The 19,491-nt window shown below is 38.8% G+C and overlaps 1 protein-coding gene across 1 annotated transcript; it reads right to left on the bottom strand.

Annotated features, from left to right (window-relative positions):
- Window positions 1-922: 922 nt before the first annotated feature.
- TAAR1 (trace amine associated receptor 1) lies at window positions 923-13,219 on the bottom strand. Its single transcript, XM_066371770.1, has 2 exons — window positions 13,100-13,219; window positions 923-2,051 (listed from the first exon to the last, which is right to left on the bottom strand). Exon 2 carries the CDS (start codon window positions 1,937-1,939, stop codon window positions 923-925), a length of 1,017 nt encoding a protein of 338 aa, XP_066227867.1. The 5' UTR covers window positions 1,940-2,051; window positions 13,100-13,219.
- Between the last annotated feature and the right edge of the window lie 6,272 nt (window positions 13,220-19,491).

Below are 19,491 nucleotides of genomic sequence, written 5' to 3'. Positions count from 1 at the left end.
CTTCATATAGCTTACATTTTGACTCTTACCATACCAGACATAACCTTGAAATATGGTAATATCCTTCCAGATACTTTCATGAGCTGCAGTAGTAAATAACAGGCAGAAACTTGTTTTAATTTCCTTTTTATATATATAAAAGGAATTAAAAACACCTAAGTCGTCAACAGAAGGGAAAAGTCAAAATAAAAAGAAAAGTTGTATTATCCATACAACATAATATTATAGTCACCAAAAAATTGATGTTTTTAAGAATTTAAACAATATGGTTACTTCAGGAAGTGAGCTATAAGTGATTTTTATTTTTATGGGTCCATATAATATTTTAGTTTTATTGTTTTCTTTATTTTCTATAAGTATGAGAATTAAAAATATGTATCTTAAAAACATAAAAATAAAGATATTGAAAAATTAAAATACAAAAGATAAAAACATTAAAAATAAAAAGAATTCAGAACATATATTAATAAGAATTGGCAATAAATAGAGAAGTATATATAAATAATTATTTAATAAATAACATTTATGTGTACTTTATGTTGATTTTACAAAAAAACACCAAACATATTTAAGCAAATAAATGACAGAGTCATTTTGATTTGCATTTTCAAATGTAGCCCCATAGTTTCTACCACTGAACAACTGAGTAATGGACCACTGTCAATTTAATGGAAGTTTATGGAAGAGCAAGAAAAGTTCTTTTAAATGTAGGACCTTAGATTCTGAATTTGCAAAACTTTGTATGTAAAGAAAGAATGGAAGAGATCATACCTACTACCTCCCAAGTAGGAAGCAAGATATAATCACCACATCTCATGATACATTCTTTAAAAAGACTCTGCAGTTGGTCCATGTGGTTGATTATGCTGTGTTCATAAACACAATCACCAGCTGTTTTGCAAAACAGAAAGGTATAAAAATTTTATGGGTTTGATTCTAAAAATAATTTACACCTAGATGAATCTTTTTGGAATATTTTACCAAATAGAATTATCTTCAGTGCCCTTCTAAACCAGGGATAGAAAAATGCATAGACCATTGGATTGAAAGCAGAGTTCAGGTAGCCAAACCAAATTAATGCCTCATTCAGGGTGGGTGGAATAGAATAGTCCAGGAAGGGATCCATGATTGTGCAGACAAAGAAAGGACACCAGCATATTAGAAAAACTCCCATCACAATCCCTAATGTCTTTGCAGCTTTTCTTTCTTTGCTTCCTGAAATTCCATTTTTCTCTTCCAATCCAATTTGAAGCTTCTGTTTAGCATCATTAATTGATCTTGCCTGCCCTTTAGCTATGAAATATATTCTATAATAGACACATAACATAACAGATCCAGGTATATAGAAAGAAGTCATAAAGGCCAGTACTCCAGATGTTTTGCTAAAGAAGACAGAGCAACCCCCTACACAATGAACATGTTTGTAATACATCTGTTCAGCTCCTTTGAAGTTTAGCTCCAGAAAAATCATTCCAAATGCAAACAGAGCAGGGATGCTCCAGCTAATGAAGATCATCACAAAAATAACCAAGATACTGATCTTGGCTTTGTATCTCAGCGGGTCACACACAGCATAGTAGCGGTCAATGGAAATGAAGGACAAGTGGAAAATGGATGCTGAGCTCAGCATAATATCAGTGCTGGTGTGAAGTTTACAGAAGACTTCTCCAAAATACCAGCAGTGCTCAACAGATCTCACCATGCTATAAGGCATGACCAGGCACCCCAGCAGAAAGTCCACAGTGGCCATGGAATGAATGAGCCAGTTAGTTGGAGTATGAAGTTGCTTGAAGTGTGATATGGAAATAATAACTATCAGATTGCCAACCACTGTGGTCAGAATTATGAGTGCCATTAAACTGTATAGGGAAGCACGGACATCATTCGACCAGCTGCTTGTCACACAGGAAATATTAATTGTATTATGGCAAAAAGACATTGTTCCTTGGGGCTATCCACGTTTATTTTTTTCCTTTGTGTGTTGATCTTTCTCCAAAATCCAAATCAGGTTACAGTCCCATCTTTTAGTTTCATATGTCTATCCCAGAAACCTAGAAGGAAAAAAAGAGTGAATCGTTGGCAATTTGATTCTTCTTACTTCTAATACCGTTATGTATTACTTCTCGCTAAAAAATAAATAGTTTGGACTTAATGTCTCAATTAGTAGTACAGTTTCTTTTTTTTAATAACTCAGTTTTTTATTTTTTCACTGTGGAAAGAATCAACTCAGATAAATTATTTTCAAGAACATTAAGCTTTGGACTTGCATATAAAAATGTAGAATGTCTTGAATAATGGCCCTGATTGATGAAGTGTGGTATTGTGGTCTAAATTATTGAAAAGTTTAAATATGCAGACCAAAGTACATGTAAGAAGGGATGTAGCGAAGAGAAAGGAACATTGCGCTTCAGTGTCAGCTGTGGTCATGGCACAGGAGATTTTTTTTTAAAGCTCTAACACCCATTCAAATTTTTTTTCACGCAATCACAATTTATAAAACAGAAAAAAGCAAAACCTTGTTAAAAGGGAGATGTCGCTTTCACTAGGCCTCTTCCTCCTGCCTCACTGAAGAACTTTAAAGCTCTATGGGGCCCAGTTTTAAAACGTCTATTTTGCATTTCTCTGATGATTAGTGACATTGAACATTTCTTCATATGCCTATTGGCCTATATTATTCTGTAATTATCATTATGTAGTTATGCTAAATTATGGCATTTTTAATTGATTTTAATTTGTGTTTACATAGATTCTAGTGTGACCCTGAAAATTTGCAGTATATTTTGCAATATAGACATAGTATTATAGATATATGTCTATTAAATATAATAGAGATAGAGAGATGATAGATAGGCAGATAGATAGATGATAGATAGATGGAGGGTTAGTTTAGAGGAAGAATCTAAACTTCTGGCAATCAATGAACATCCTGACACTACACTGTGAAATATAAAACAAGGCTTAGAATTCCAGCAAGCTTCTGTCTTTTTCATTGCTACCCATTCTCTCTGGGCTGACAGTATAGATCAAGACCACAACAGAAGTCTAAATTTATCCAGAACTAAAACTGAATAAATAAAATATTTAGAAAATAAAATGCATATTTTTATAAATTAAAAACCTCTCTCCCAATTCATTTCTGCCTTCTGTCCTCTCAGGCCCATTTTACAAAAGAACAAATAGTAGACTAAAACCAGGTTATTAAACTAAGCAATATTTGAATTATAATTAAAATTTCACTGAATGATTTTTTTTTTTTACTATGAAATACAAGTGTGCACTCAACTAAATTATATTGGTTAAATTACTAATCTATTTAGACTTTTTTTCTGTTTCCCCTTTTCCTTCTTTCTTTTAAAGGAACCAAGGAGCACACTCTGGTCACTGTCTAGAAGTGTTTGCTAATGAATTACTACTAGTCAAAAAATATAAAATTCCTACCTGGTACCATCTTGAATAGGTTCCTTTGTTCAGTGGAAATTAGGGTCCAAAATCAAGTAAGGGAAAGTGGGGAAAAACCTTGTTTAATTTCAGAAGACTAAATTCACAGAAGATGAAAAAGCTATTTGACAACTTTTTATACCTTGTTCTTTGGGTGTCTGTAATGCTAGGTTCCCAGATAGAAACCAAATGACCCCGAGGCTTCCCTCTCATATTTGTACAACCTGGTTTCAGCGAAATAGAGCCTTAAGCATGGTATCTTGGAAATTGTTAATATTAAAAACACTTCAATAGAATAATTTTTCCACCCAACTTAAAGACTATTATACATCATCTTTGCATGAGCATTTTTAAAGTGTTTTAATTTGTTTTTAGATTTACCTGTTTAAATAAATGTCCTATGATGATGTCATGAGTTGAATGCTTATCTATGAACATGGCATAATAGTGGTTCTGTTTCTTTTCTTTAGCTAGCTAGAAATGATTATTATCTGAATATATAAATTATCCAAGTTGGACACACAGTAGTAATATAGAGAGTTAATAAATCTCTCATTGATTATCTAGTTAAGCAAACTCTTCTGAGCAAATTATTTAATACTTAATGTTTGAAAATGACATATAAATTAAAAAATATATTGGTAGAAGTTAAAATTTTAAATAGATCTGTCTAGCAGAACAGGAACTTGCCGGTAGAGTGCTCCCAATGTCCCAATGAAAGGCTGTCTACACTAATCCCACCATGCCCTTTGACCCTGGCTTTGTCAAGCATGCATGTCTAATAGCTCAGTCTCTCATCTGTATACAATTTATGATCTGAACTCATCTTCTAAGCTGCTATTACTCATAAGAACTTTCCAAGTGTGCCCCTTGGAGCTCATGGTCATCACCCTATATCCTCAAACTCTTCTCTAAAGCTTTCCTCACTTGATTTTATCTAAAACTGTCTCTCCTGTGAGAATACTTCCTCCCCTGTGCTCTACCAAGCATGGCTGGTTTCTCTCCTGTATCCCTAGAACTCTTTTTTACCAGAAATTTTCAACTGGTGTGCTCTAAGAATTTTTTTAAACAGGTAATACCTATTTAGTCAGGGGCACATTCTTCTTTTTCCCTCAATTGTCAAAGAAAAAAAGTTCAACAGTCAACACAATAGCCATCCAATGTGAATGAATCCAAATTATGCTTATTTTTTTGTCAAACTGACAATATATTTTTTGACGTTGTTACAGAAGTTTAGTAACTAGTTTATGAGTGACACAAGATGAAAAAGGTTGAAAATCACTGCTTTCTACCATAGGACTTGGAGGAAAAGTAAGCGTGCTCTAGGACCCACCGTCATTGCAGACCAGTCACTCCCTCCTTTCTAAACTCCACCACCCATAAGGTTTAGAGCTCTGTTTTCAAACTGTATCTCCTCCTGCTACAAGCATGTATAGACTCCCATGCCATTTCTCTTTATTTTTTGAAAATGTTAGCTCTGGACCTATTGTCACTTTCTCCAAGGCTACACTTACCAAAATTTTTATTAACTTTTTGTCCATGTCAATGATTCAATATGGACTTTCAGTTCCTTAACCTTCTACCTTCCAACAAGTATGTTCTTTATGCCATTTCGTCTCACACTTTCATGGCCCTGTGTTTTTATAGATGAGGCAGGAAGGAGCTACAGACCTGCCGTTCTGTGACTTGTGACAGCTAAGTTGTGTTTTTCATTGATATTTAATTCAGATGACAAATTATATAAAATAATTTTGTACTTACAGGTGAAAAAATAGAAAAGGCAGGACTGAGGTATAAAATTTTCATTGGTAAAAATATAAATAAATAATTTCAGGTATAATTATCTTTTAGGGAAAACAATCTGGTTGTACTAGGGACATTCAAAGTATTAGACATTGTGTCTCTTCTACGTGGTGATTTTGCAGTTATCACATAATGTATAATTAGAGGTAGCAATATGGGACATTATAATTCAGAATTTGATGTCTGTTCTAGAACTATTTATGGCTACTTTATACTTGCTTTTATAAGAGAAACTTTAAAGTATATGATGTCCTAATTGATTGAGGGAGGAAATTTAAAAGTAATATAAAACTAAAACTGCAGCTAAACTTTGTTTTAATCAAAATGTACAGTTTTATGATTTCTTATTGTGCTTTGATAACATAAAAAATGTACAGTCTTACAGAAACTTTTGCACTCAAACTTTTGATAAACTTCTAAGGTTTCAGATGGTTCTTGACCAATTTATGACCATTTGAACATCATGAAGAATATACCGTCAGCCAATGCAGCCAGTTGAGTTTATGAAAGATCACTAGTCCATGATGCACAAAGGAGATAAAAGATTTAAAATATGCTAAGAAGAAGTCACACACACTTTGTGAATCCTTTGAATAGTCTTCAAGTACAGAACACGTTTGTTCAGAGACCTTATCTGCTCTCTCCCTATGGCTAGGACTGGACACTTGTTAATTCTTTATTTGGTTCTAGAGCCAAGAAAGTTTGACATTCTTAACCATGCCCTAAAGTGGAAAAGTAATTGTCCAGATAAAATCTTCTGAAAGAGTGTTGTTCCAAGACTCAATTTAAAGAGCAGTCAAGGTATCAAAACTAGACATTTTCACCTAGCAAGACTTACTTTTCATAAGAGTATTGCCAGCTGTTATGTGTCCCCATCAGTATTTCTGGGAAATAAGAACTATTGAAATTTGCTGAGTTCTCCTGCTTTGCATGGCTATCCTACTTTACCTACTTTAAGATGCCTGGTAGTACTTGTATTCAAAGCTAATACAGTCTAGAATTTAACTTTGTAATAAATGTAATTTGGTCTTTCCCTACAAATCCCAACCCCTCCATAATGTACTTTTACAGGAATAAAAATAAAGCTAGCCTCAAACTTCTCAGAAATACTGAATGCTTTACCTTAACAGAGTAGTATATATAATATGTAAAGAAGTATGAGGAGAAAAATTTGAAACCAAAGAATTTTTTTAAGCAGAAAATGTGTCTTTATGTGACTGTAAAAGATGGTTTAGGAAAGTCAAGTGCTATAAAATATACTACCCATGTATCTTTGAAAAAACAAATCACTTGTAGAGAAGCATTACTTGCTGTGAAAGGTATGAGAATTAGGATCTTGAGAATTGAGAAGTTAAGTCATAAAAGAATTAATAATTAGCTTTATGGAAACTAAACATAGAATTAAGTTTAAAATAATTCTAAATAATTAAAATGCTATTGATCGATACATTTTAAAAAGTTGAGCTTGAGGAAAGTCATACCATATAAGATTTGGAAGCAAGCATGGTAAACCGGTCAGTCTGTGAAAAAAAATCTTCCCCCAAGAGACTTGACAGTCTGGTCTTTATGGATGCCCCAAAATTCTACACCCCTGACATGAACCAGAGGAAAGTTTACAAGCCATTTAAGAAAATGCAGTAGCAGCACAGGAGAGGCCGAGCCAATTAGAAAAGATGGCGGAAGCCTGACCTGTGGTGGCACAATGGGTAAAGTGTCAATCTGGAATGTTGAGGTCGCTGGTCCAAAACTCCGGGCTTGCTTAGTCAAGGCACATATGGGAGTTGATGCTTTCGCTCCTCCCCCTTTCTCTCTCTCTCTCTCTCTCTCTCTCTCTCTCTAAATGAATAAAATCTAAAAAAAGAAAAAAAATATGGCAGAAAAATGAGAACTTGAAAAAAAATTTGTTAAAACATACCCGAGAAGATCAAATTAGAGGACAGAAAAAGAAACATAAAGAAATGATGACAGATATTTTAAAAAATGCTTAAAGAGCCTGACCAGACAGTGGTGCAGTGGATAGAGCATCGGACTGGGATGTGGAGGACCCAGGTTCGAGACTCCGAGGTTGCCAGCTTGAGCGCGGGTTTATCTGGTTTGAGCAAAAGCTCACCAGCTTGGACCCAAGGTTGCTGGCTCGAGCAAGGGGTTACTCGGTCTGCTGTAGCACCACGGTCAAGGCACATATGAGAAAGCAATCAATGAACAACTAAGGTGTTGCAACGAAAAACTGATGATTGATGCTTCTCGTCTCTCTCTGTTCCTGTCTGTCTGTCCCTGTCTATCCCTCTATCTGACTCTCTCTCTTTCTCTGTAAAAAAAAAAAAAAATGCTTAAAGACATTATAAAAGAGAATAATCACAACCAAAAAGTAAATCACTGATCTTGTGACTCAGGTGGAGTAATATCACATATAATAAGCTAAAGTGAAAAGAAATTTATCTCCAACAGATATTGATTGGCTGCTTTCTATCAGGTAGTAGGTGCTGAGGAGAAAGGGGTGGACAGACACAGCAAATTTCCTGCCCACATGGAATTTCCATTCCCCTTGGAGGTGGGGCACAAAGAAATAAAGATGATAAATAAATAAAATATTAGATTGCCATGGTGGCTAAGGAAAACAAAAAGCATGGAAGAAAGATATGGAATGTTTGGGGAGAGGACTGAAATTATAGACAAGGTAGCCACAGAAGACTAAAATAAGAAGATGACTTTGATTTTGACCTGAAGAAAGTAAGGCGCCAACCACATGGACATCTGGATGAAGTGCAAGCCAGCTAGAGGGCACAGTCCATGCAAAGGACTGGGAGCATACCCGGTGTGTTTGTACAACAGCAGAGGCCAATGTGGTTGGGGCAGAGGAAGCAAAACAGAGAAAAGGAGATGCGGACGCCAGAGAAGCTGCATAAGGCTGCATTGAATAGGGCCTCAGAGGACACAGTAAAAGTTTTAGCTTTGCCTTTGAGTGAAAAGAAGATACCAAGGGGCTTTAAACTGCGCCACATGATCTGATCTATTCTCACAGATTCACTGTGGCTTCTGTGCCGAGAACAGAGGCAGAGAGCAAGGACCAAAGTGAAGCAATGCTGAGCACGCTGCTGCAGTAAGCTGGTGGGAGAAGATGTTGGTCTGGGTCAGGGCAGTGCCTGTGATAGGGGCGTGTGCTGCTCAAATTAGGCTGTGTCCTGAGATACAGCGGGCAGGTATTGACGGTAGACAGAGCATGGGCTGGGAGAAAGTTGTCAAGGAAAATAGCAAGGCCTTTGGTTTGAGCAGTTTGGAGGGCGGAGGTCCCGTTTACTGAGCTGGGAAAGATGGTGGCTGGAGAAGCACAAGAAGCAAGAGGAAATTAGGAACTCAGTTTTGAGCTTGGTAGGTAGGTTGGAGCTATGTGCTAAACAGCATGGCCTTTTGTGCCCAGCTGCCTCTGTTCAAGCCTGGGCTTGGCCGTTCACTAATTCTGCAGCCTTGGACATGCTACTCAGCCTCTTGGGGCTGCAGTTTTCTTACATGGAAACATAATCCATTTTCTGGGTTTTTCTGAGGCTAGAATAAGTTTAACATTTTTAAACTAGCATCTTGTGTATGGTGTTAATCAAATAAGTAAAACATCCAAGGGGAATATATAAGAAGCGTCACAAAGCTTTTTCAAGAATACACATATATTTAAATTAATATAAAAAGATGCACTCTTGCCTGGCCAGTGGTGGCAGAGTGGATAGAGCATCAACCTGGAACACTGAGGTTGCTGGTTCAAAACCTTGGGCTTGCCCAGTCAGGACACATTTGACGGGCAACAAGCAAGCAACAACTAAACTGAAGCAATTCTGAGTTGATGCTTCTCACTCCTCCCTGTCCCTTGTAAAATCAATCAATAAATTATAAAAAAAAAAAAAAAAAAAGGATGCACTCTTGAGTGTTACTATAGGGAGAGGGGAAGGAGAGAGGAAAGGGGAACAAAGGGGTAAAAACAGTAAGATAAAATGAAAAAGAGGGAGTGTGTTATATGGAAAAAGATTGTGTTTTGGCCCTGGCCGGTTGGCTCAGCCGTAGAGCGTCGGCCTAGCGTGCGGAGGACCCGGGTTCGATTCCCTCCCGGCCAGGGCACACAGGAGAAGCGCCCATTTGCTTCTCCACCCCTCCGCCACGCTTTCCTCTCTGTCTCTCTCTTTCCCCTCCTGCAGCCAAGGCTCCATTGGAGCAAAGATGGCCCGGGCGCTGGGGATGGCTCTGTGGCCTCTGCCTCAGGCGCTAGAGTGGCTCTGGTCGCAACATGGCGATGCCCAGGATGGGCAGAGCATCGCCCCCTGGTGGGCAGAGCGTCGCCCCTGGTGGGCGTGCCGGGTGGATCCCGGTCGGGCACATGCGGGAGTCTGTCTGTCTCTCCCTGTTTCCAGCTTCAGAAAAATGAAAAAAAAAAAAAAAAGTAAGATAAAATGAAATAGAGGGAGTGTGTTATATGGAAAAAGATTGTGTTTTGGCCCTGGCCGGTTGGCTCAGCGGTAGAGCGTCGGCCTGGCGTGCGGGGGACCCGGGTTCGATTCCCGGCCAGGGCACACAGGAGAAGCGCCCATTTGCTTCTCCACCCCTCCCCCTCTCCTTCCTCTCTGTTTCTCTCTTCCCCTCCCGCAGCCAAGGCTCCATTGGAGCAGAGATGGCCCGGGCGCTGGGGATGGCTCCTTGGCCTCTGCCCCAGGCGCTAGAGTGGCTCTGGTCTCGGCAGAGCGACGCCCGGGAGGGGCAGAGCATCGCCCCCTGGTGGGCAGAGCTTCGCCCCTGGTGGGCGTGCCGGGTGGATCCCGGTCGGGCGCATGCGGGAGTCTGTCTGTCTCTCCCCGTTTCCAGCTTCAGAAAATAAAAAGAGAGGAAAAAAAAAAAAAAGATTGTGTTTTATTTATTGCTATAGCTCCAGGGGCTGGAAAATGTCTAGAGCATCAAAACTTTAAAAAGGATTACAGAATGAACAAATGAACTAAGGACTTCATTAGCTTATTTCTGTACTCTGTGGGACCAATAAAAATTTAGGCACGTACACTTAGTTTGGTTCTAAATTCCACAAAGGAGAAAATCTCACAGGCATCCATCTGGATAGAAATTCTTTGTTTACAGTAGTGGTGTTTGCATACGTACAAACCCATCAAATTGTCCACATTAAATATGTGCAGTTTTTTTGCACATCAATTATACCTCAATAAAGCTATTTTAAAAATAAAAAAGGAAAGGGGATCAAGTTAGCATAGGACTTCTCATTTGTAATTTTGGAACCCAGAGGACATTAAAAGGAGCTTAGAAACAATTAAGGAAATAGGATGGCAATTCAGTCATCCTATATTCAGCCAGGAAAGTAATTATGTGAAAGTAAAAGAGAGACAACAAACACACATGCACGACCACCTCTGAAAAACTCTAAGAAATACTCTAACAATAAAATATTAAATCAAACCAAAAATTCTTTAGATATCAAGAGATGAATAAAAGTAACATTAGTGCCCTGGCCGGCTGGCTCAGCGGTAGAGCGTCGGCCTGGCGTGCGGGCGACCCGGGTTCGGGTTAGATTCCCGGCCAGGGCACATAGGAGAAGCTCCCATTTGCTTCTCCCCCCCCCCCCACTCCTTCCTCTCTTTCTCTCTCTTCCCCTCCCGCAGCGAGGCTCCATTGGAGCAAAGATGGCCCCGGCACTGGGGATGGCTCCTTGGCCTCTGCCCCAGGCGCTAGAGTGGCTCTGGTCGCGGCAGAGCGACGCCCCGGAGGGGCAGAGCATCGCCCCCTGGCGGGCAGAGTGTCGCCCCTGGTGGGCGTGCCGGGTGGATCCCGGTCGGGCGCATGCGGGAGTCTGTCTGACTGTCTCTCCCCCCTTCCAGCTTCAGAAAAATACAAAAAAAAAAAAAAAAAAAGGAACATTAGTGAATAACATTATCTAAATTAAGATTTAAGTTTAGCCTGACCTGTGATGGCATAGTGGATAGGGTGTTGATCTGGAAAGCTGAGGTTGCTGGTTCGAAACCCCAGGCTTTCCTGGTCAAGGCACCTATGAGAAGCAACTGCTATGAGTTGGTGCTTCTTGTTCCTCTTCCAGTCCCTTTCTCTCTCTCTCTCTCTCTCTCTCTCTCTCTCTTATCAATAAATAAAATGTAAAAAAGGAAATATTTAGTTTAAATAAACAATGATTATGATAATATAACATAAAGCAATGCTTGTTAGACATTTTTGAAATAAACAATACATTTTGAAAAAAAACTAATTTTTAACCTAGAATTTAAATTCTCAACTCCCTCACTAATCCCCAGTTGTTACCAGGGCTGGTGGGAATGAGAAGTTACACTTCTCAACTAAATCACATGATGCTCAGCTAAAACTTTAATTTTGTCAAGTTCTCTAGGGCACACACACACAACACAGAGAAAATAGGTATGAGATTATATGCCCCAAATTCTCAGTACCATTTACTCAGAGACAATGAGATTAAAACTCAAAAATTACAACAACAAAGACATATATGTAACACCAAATTTTAGCAATAATTTCTACTGGGTGATGAAATAATGAGTGAGTTTTGCTTTCTTTTTTATAACTTCTACATCTTTCAAGTTTCCTACTATGAGAAAGAGTCACTTTCATAACCAGAAAATAATTAAATAAAAGTAAATGTATATGAGGTAAATGTCAAGTGAAACTTTAATAAAAAAAAGTATCAGTGAATAATTATTAATGTGTTTATGTTATTTGCGTTTCTTTTACTTGTATAATTCTTTACCGGTTATTTTTACCTTCACATTAAAAATCATACTTTACTAAATTTATGAACTGAACCCCTATCTTATTTTGGTTCTACCTTACAATTTTGAAAATAGAATTCGAAATGGACTTGATAATCATTTTATTACAAAAATGCTTTTGTTGCTCTGTAATTTATCCAATAATTTTTATTGAAACACCAAGCATATTTTTGAAAAATACTTATTTTAAAAGAGAAAAAGAGACAAGGAGTAGGGGAAACAAGATTTCCAAAGGTTTAGGTCATGCTTGTTGAGATGAGAGATTACTGGAAGCAGTTTCCTACCTGAAGAAACAGGAAACATGGCAAAATCCATTTGTTTGTTTACACATCACCATAGACCGGCAGATAAGAGGGAAAATATCTCCAGCAATATCGTGGAAAACAGACTATTTCTGAATGGGTTCCTGCTACGTGTACACGTGTAGGATAATACATATCAGATTTAGATCATTATAACTGAAAGATTCTTAAGTTAATTGATTGAATATATAGCACACATAGACACAGACACAAACATACACTAAAGTGTGAAGGCATTCAGAAATGTGTTAGGATTATTATTACCAAATACTATTTGTGCAAATAAAATTTTAGTTCTGTAATTTTGTATATAGCAACAATACGTACATTGTTATTTCAAAACCTGTAATAATTTCTTTGGAGATTCCTCTTATTATACTAAAACTAGTCAAGTACACAACATGAAATTTCATTTTTTATGTACAAGAAAAGTAGACTTTTTTTTAAAAAGTCAAGTTTCAACTTTGCAAAGTTTTTAACTTTCCATAGGTGAATTTTCCATTACGTATAGTGAAACATTTTAAAAAGCACATGTAAAGTAAACTATTTAAAAATATATAACTATTTTTTAGCTTCTCTTACTAAAGCAGGTACTAACCAGCTACACTTACAGAAACCCAATTAATCTTTGCATTAAATAATCCTAAAGTTAATGTCTGAATAAGTACCAAATCATGGATAAGTCTTACTCTTTTGAGCATTTTCTCTGGAAGAGAGAATTAGGTACCAAGACCTCCAGGCTAGTCTCTACAGTTCAGCGTGGCTCAATGCACGCAGACCTACCTGCTCAGGTAAGAGTGCACAGCAAGCTATGAGCCGACCGCAGGAACACTGCCTCTAGGAAGAGCCGCACAGCTGCTGCTGGCCAGAGCCACTGCTGCGCTACCATAGGCCACCGTTCACACAGACAGGATGACGCAAACATTAAAATCTGAAAAAGATAAGCTGATAATAAATCTTTCTGAAACAAGGTAACAGTATATTATTGAGAAATTATAACTGGGAGGTGCTTTTATTCTAAACCAGCATCAGGAAGCTAGCAGTGAGCAAGCTAAGTGGAGAAAGTAAATATTACCATTGCATTAAAAATAATCTCAAGCATAGGCCACCAGTAACCACAGTCATGGGTGTTAACAGCATATAAATGAAACCGCACATCCATTAAAACGGTCTTAATTATTGATTGATTTGAAAGAAAAATACTCCTGTATTAGACATCTGTACAAAGGAAATAACTAGCACTAAAACAGTCGTTCATTTTCAAAACAGATGACTTGTACCACCAAAGGAATATTTCTAAAATGGAGAAAGTCCTAAACTCAGTAACATCTTATAGTTAGAAAATAATTTAAAGCAGTGGCTTTCAAATGTTTTTTAACCACTGGGAAAAAATACATTTTATATTATGACTCAATACACACGTAGGTATGCATCTATAACAGAAACAAATGTTTTCATTAAAAGTACCCTTACCTTATTCAACTAATTCACTCTGATATTTTCCATTTTATTCTAGTTTAGTTTTTTAAGTTAGTAGGATTTATACCCTATAATGTTACTAATCACAATTAGAAAGTCACTGCTTTAGAGGTTATATGATCACGCATATTTAGCCCATCAGTTTTTAAATTCCTGTATATAAAACTTCCAAATGATGCTCTTATACATGGAGTCAAAGCCTTCAATATAGCAAAATGGATAGCTAAACATGGCAGTTTCTCATCTATTTCTTTCTATTTCTTATTCTGTTACAGGAAATCATAAAATTGCTATGCTAGATTGATTATCGGTTCCAATTCTTTACTCTCCTGGCATCAACACCTTTGTCTTTGCTTCATTGGAAGTGGAAAATACTTCCATGTCCTTTGAACTTAAGCTTTGCCATTTGTTTGCCATTTGGCCAAACAAATGTAGACCCCAAAAAAAGTGGGGGAGAGGGTGTCAGTTGTAAGCCTAGTCATTAGGAGAACTCACATGTTCATGAATGTACTCTGTGCGTCCTCATGAGAACATCCCCCAGTGAAACCCACTTGTCTGAAGAGGTTGAGAGACATGTGGAACAGACTGGAGCATAAAGATATGCACTGTATGGAAGGGCCATCCTCGCTGACCCTGCAGAGTCAGGAGCCTAAGTTGCTATCTTCCTAAGCTACTGAGTTTGGGGAACATTTTTACACAGCATTTTTGTAGCAGTAACTGCCTGGGTTAACTGTATTTCTAGAAGAAGCCCTTGAGCTCTGTTACCCCGTTCTCCTGCTTCGGGGTAACACTGCCACAAGAGAAATACTGATACCACAGAAGGGGTCGCCTGTGATCTAAATCGCCATTAACAAAAACTGCAGTAGCAAAAACAAAACAAAAAGCATAAAATTTACACAAAAATTAGAGTTTACTAAGTGAAGTTGCCCTTTTCCTAGGCAAATATAACTCCTGTTTCAGAAATTCCTGTATGTTAAGGTTGATTCTAGAAATACCATATTTCCCCGAGTATAAGACACTCCCATGTATAAGACGCACCTTAATTTTGGGGCCTGAAATCGGAAAAAAATTTATTATATAAAGTTATTGAACTCAAGTTTTACTCATCATAAAATTCGTACAACTCCTCATCAAGCTCAAAAAAGTGGAAATGCAAGTAAAAAATCTACAACCACTGTGTAAGATGCACCCTGTTTTTAGACCCCAAATTTTTTGAAAAAGGGTACACTTTATACATGGGGAAATACAGCAACACCCAAGTCCACTTCTTATTAACAGTACATAGAAATTGTCATTTGGCCCTGGGTGGTTGGCTCAGTGGTAGAGTATAGGCCAGGAGTGTGGATGTCCTGAGTTCGATTCCCAATCAGGACACACAGAAGTGCCCATCTGTGGCTCTGGCCGTTTGGCTCAGTGGTAGAGCGTCGGCCTGGCGTGTGAGAGTCCCTGGTTTGATTCCCGGTCAGGGCACACGGGAGAAGTGCCCATCTGCTTCTCCACCCCTCCCCCTCTCCTTCCTCTCTGTCTCTCTCTTCCCCTCCCACAGCCAAGACTCCATTGGAGCAAAGTTGGCCCGGCCGCTGAGGATGGCTCTGTGGCCTCTGCCTCAGGCGCTAGAATGGCTCTGATTGCGGCAGAGTGACGCCCCAAGATGGGCAGAACATCGCCCCCCTGGTGGGCATGCAGGGTGGATCCCGGTCAGGTGCATGCAAGAGTCTGTCTGACTGCCTTTCCGTTTCCAACTTTGGAAAAATACAAAAAAAAAAAAAAAGAAGTGCCCATCTGCTTCTCCACCACTTCCCCTCTCGCTTCTCTCTATCTCTCTCTCTTTTCTCCTGCAGCCATGGCTCAATTAAAACAAGTTGACCCTAAGGATGGCTCTGTGGTCTCTGCCTCTGGCACTGAGAAGAGCTTGGTTACTGAGCAATGGAGCAAGGCCCCAGATGGGCAGAGCATCGCACCCCTAGTGTGCTTGCTGGGTGAATCCTGGTCAGGGCGTATGCGAGAGTCTGTCTCTGCCTTCCTTCTTCTCACTGAATTGAAAAAAAAAGAGAAAATGTCATTCAACTTTTTGAAAGTGAGTTTACTGTGTGCCTAAATCATACAAATACATGTCATTTTTGTGAATGAGTTTTCTTTGCAAGCAAGCACAATGCCTCATGCATTGGAGTTCTAGGAAACCAGAGACCTTACCTGCTTTGTTCACTACTCTCTCATCACCACGTAAAATAGTGCCTGCAAACCACAAATATTCAACACATATTTGTTGGCTGAATAATTATTGAATCCGTGATTAAGTTAATAGCTCATATTTTTAAATCAAACTATTGCACTGATATGAAATTCTCATGGTTCCTTTTGTGCTAATTTCAAAACTACACTGCAAGTCAATTTCCCTTTCATTTTATGATGAGTTATTTTTTGATGAGTTATATTTATGATGAAAATTTATTTAATGAAATGAATTTAGGATGAACTGTGTGTGACAAATGGTGTTGTCAGTCCTCTTACTTAAGGACTAGTTACTGTTCATCTTGAGAACATGTAGATATGAGTCACGTTCTCCAGAGAAACAGAGCCAACAGGTTGTATGTAGAGATAAGAAGAGATTTAGTATAGGGCATTGACTCATATGATTATGAGGGTTGACCCATCTCAGCATCTGCAGGGTGAACTAAGTCTCCAGGAAAATGGATGGTATTGTTTCAGTCCAAAGGACAGTAGATTCAAGACCCAGGGAAAGCCAATGTTTCCGTTTGAATCCAAAGGCAGAAAAAGTCATTCCAGTTCAGAAGCAGTCAGGCAGAAGAAAATCTCTCTTACTCAGAGATTGTTAGCCTTTTTGTTCTGTTCAGTCCTTCAACAAACTGCAGGAGGTCCACTGACATTAGTGCAATCTGCTTTCCTCAGTCTATCTATTTCAGTGTTAATCTCAATCAAAAATATTCTCCTGAAATGCCCAGAATAATGTTTGGCTGAATATCTGAATACCCCAAAACCTTGTCAAGTTGATACCTAAAACTAGCCATCACGATGTATGGGATAGGTTGTATCTGCTTGGCTATAGAAAACAGTGAGGTTTCTTTTTGTCTTTGCAATATCTTAGCAGCTTGCCTGGGATGAGCTTCACATTCTGGTTCAGTGCTTATTCAATTATGCAGTGGTTTCCTTCTTCCTCTACCTTAGTAGAGTGATATTTTGGGTTGGGAGGATTTTGTTTTTAATTATATCCCCCAACAGAAGCATCTGTTAGTGTAATCAGAGTAAATGTAAAAAACTTGCCAGCCACGAGGACAGACCAGAGGTAGAGAAAGAGTGGGCATCAAAACAGAGGAATTTGAGGGGGCAGAGGTTCAGGGAGATGGAGAGCCATGGAATCAGAAATTTTCTCAGGCCCTGGCCGGTTGGCTCAGTGATAGAGCGTCAGCCTGGCGTGCAGAAGTCCCAGGTTCGATTCCCGGCCAGGGCACACAGGAGAAGCGCCCATCTGCTTCTCCACCCCTCCCCCTCTCCTCCCTCTCTGTCTCTCTCTTCCCCTCCCGCAGCCGAGGCTCCATTGGAGCAAAGATGGCCCAGGCGCTGGGGATGGCTCCTTGGCCTCTGCCCCAGGCATTAGAGTGGCTCTGGTTGCAACAGAGCGACGCCCCAGAGGGGCAGAGCATCGCCCCCTGGTGGGCAGAGCGTCGCCCCTGGTGGGCGTGCCGGGTGGATCCCGGTCGGGCGCATGCGGGAGTCTGTCTGACTATCTCTCCTTGTTTCCATCTTCAGAAAAATAAAAAATAAAAAAAATAAATAAATAAAATAAAAAGAAATTTTCTCTGGTGTCTGTTCACGTCTCCTTTTTCTCAGGTGCCATCACACTTCTTTCCATCTTAGGAATACAGGGTGCATGTTTGTCAATGTTTCCAAGATTTCAAAAACAAAGCAAACATGACCATGATCAGAGATATTTGCCATTAAAAGAACTTAAGTGAATCAGGTATTCAATACATTAAAAAATGTCTCAACTTGTGAAACTTTGTGTAGATGGGGAAAAGGTCTTGGAATAAAAAATGTGGTTTCAAGCCCCTGAAATTATGGCATGGCCCTGGCAGTGCACGGGACTGAGTCTCTCCTGACATGGGACATGCATATGGTCCATTAGGCTACACCATTCCCATTGTGAAAAAAGGCCAATGCCACAAACTATCATGGTTTCCTGTAAAGTACTTCTAAAAGGATGAATTCCTTTGCTCTAATGTTTAAATAATTTTGAGCAAGTAGAACTATATATACTATTTGGATTTCCTAAGCAAGCTTTGTATCATGAAGCTACTGCTGTTCTGAAATGAGTATCCAGCTGGCTATTATGCAACCAATTGCTTAAGACGCTCCTCCCATATGCCAGACCCTATGATGTGCTGTCACATTTCATCTTCATGACAACCCTGAGATTTTGGAAGCACAGACTGATGCTCAGGGCAGATGATGCATTTGGTCTCACAGTAGCAAGGATCGAGGCCAGGAATCAAAGTCACATTTATCATCTAAGTTCCATCTCTCTGTTCTGCCATTTTCTTTCTCCCATTGTGTAAACAAGAAGACACGCTCAGGTTTATAAACTGTCTTTGGTGGGTTTAGTTAAAGTGGCTCAATTTCCCTGAGGCTGGCCCTTCTGCAAGAATTGAGATAACAGCGTTTCTGAACTTGCAGTATGGCGAAGCATACAAGGGATTAGAATATTCCAGAAAAGGCCAACTTTGTATAACACTGGGGAACAATTTTTTTTTCATTTTCTCTTGCATAAGGTTTTCGAACCTTTTCTATATATTTCTGCATCGCTGATTCCAAATCTGAAATCCATTTTTGGTGCATGTTCTAGTTCTTATGCAATTTTAATTTATTTTTTGTTACAGTTAATAGCATGCATTGGTTTTTTAAGTTGGAGTTAAAGGGCAACAACTCTTGGATTGAACATAACCACAAGGTAATTAATGTTTTACAAACATCACTTTTCCATAATGGTAGTTGTTTTTAAATGTAAAAAAATTATTATCAGATAAAAAAAACACCCTCTTATTTCGTTTTAAGATTGAATCATGACTTCTTCGTGTAGGTGTAAATGTAAGAATAGTCCTGACACCTTCTGTTATATATGTGGCTGTTACACACTTCAACGTCAAAGGCGCAATTCATCATTTGTGACATGTGCATATATTGCCTATTTTCAGCAGTTCCAATTGGTTATTCAACTCATCTGTGAGAAAATTATAATGACATAAAAATTGTCCTTAACTTTCTGATGTATGAGGAGCATAACTGGATCATTTGTGTGGATCTTAAAATGGTAAATTTCCTGCTAGGACAACAGAGAGGTTTCACAAAGTATCCTTGCTTTCTGTGTTTGTGGGACAGCTGAGCTCAGGAGAAACACTGCACACAGAAGGAGTGGCCAAAACATGAAGCTCTGGAAGTAGGGATGCAAAATATTGTGAATGAACCTGTAGTTAATCAAGACAGGATCATTTTTTCCCCACTTCACATTAAACTTGGTTTAATGAAGCAGTTTGTCCAGGCTTTGAATAGAGAAAGTGAATGCTTTCAACATATTATTTCTGCTTTTCCTGCCTTGTCTTTCCAGAAGATAAAAGCAGGAGTATTCGATGGACCTCAAATTCAACCCTAATACATGACGAAGAACTAGCCAGGAAGATGAA

Source organism: Saccopteryx leptura, chromosome 3, assembly GCF_036850995.1.
Source record: "Saccopteryx leptura isolate mSacLep1 chromosome 3, mSacLep1_pri_phased_curated, whole genome shotgun sequence".
Lineage (NCBI taxonomy): Eukaryota > Metazoa > Chordata > Mammalia > Chiroptera > Emballonuridae > Saccopteryx > Saccopteryx leptura.
The sequence above is the reverse complement of the archived record's forward strand: the minus strand, read 5'-3'. Positions and strand labels throughout refer to the sequence as shown.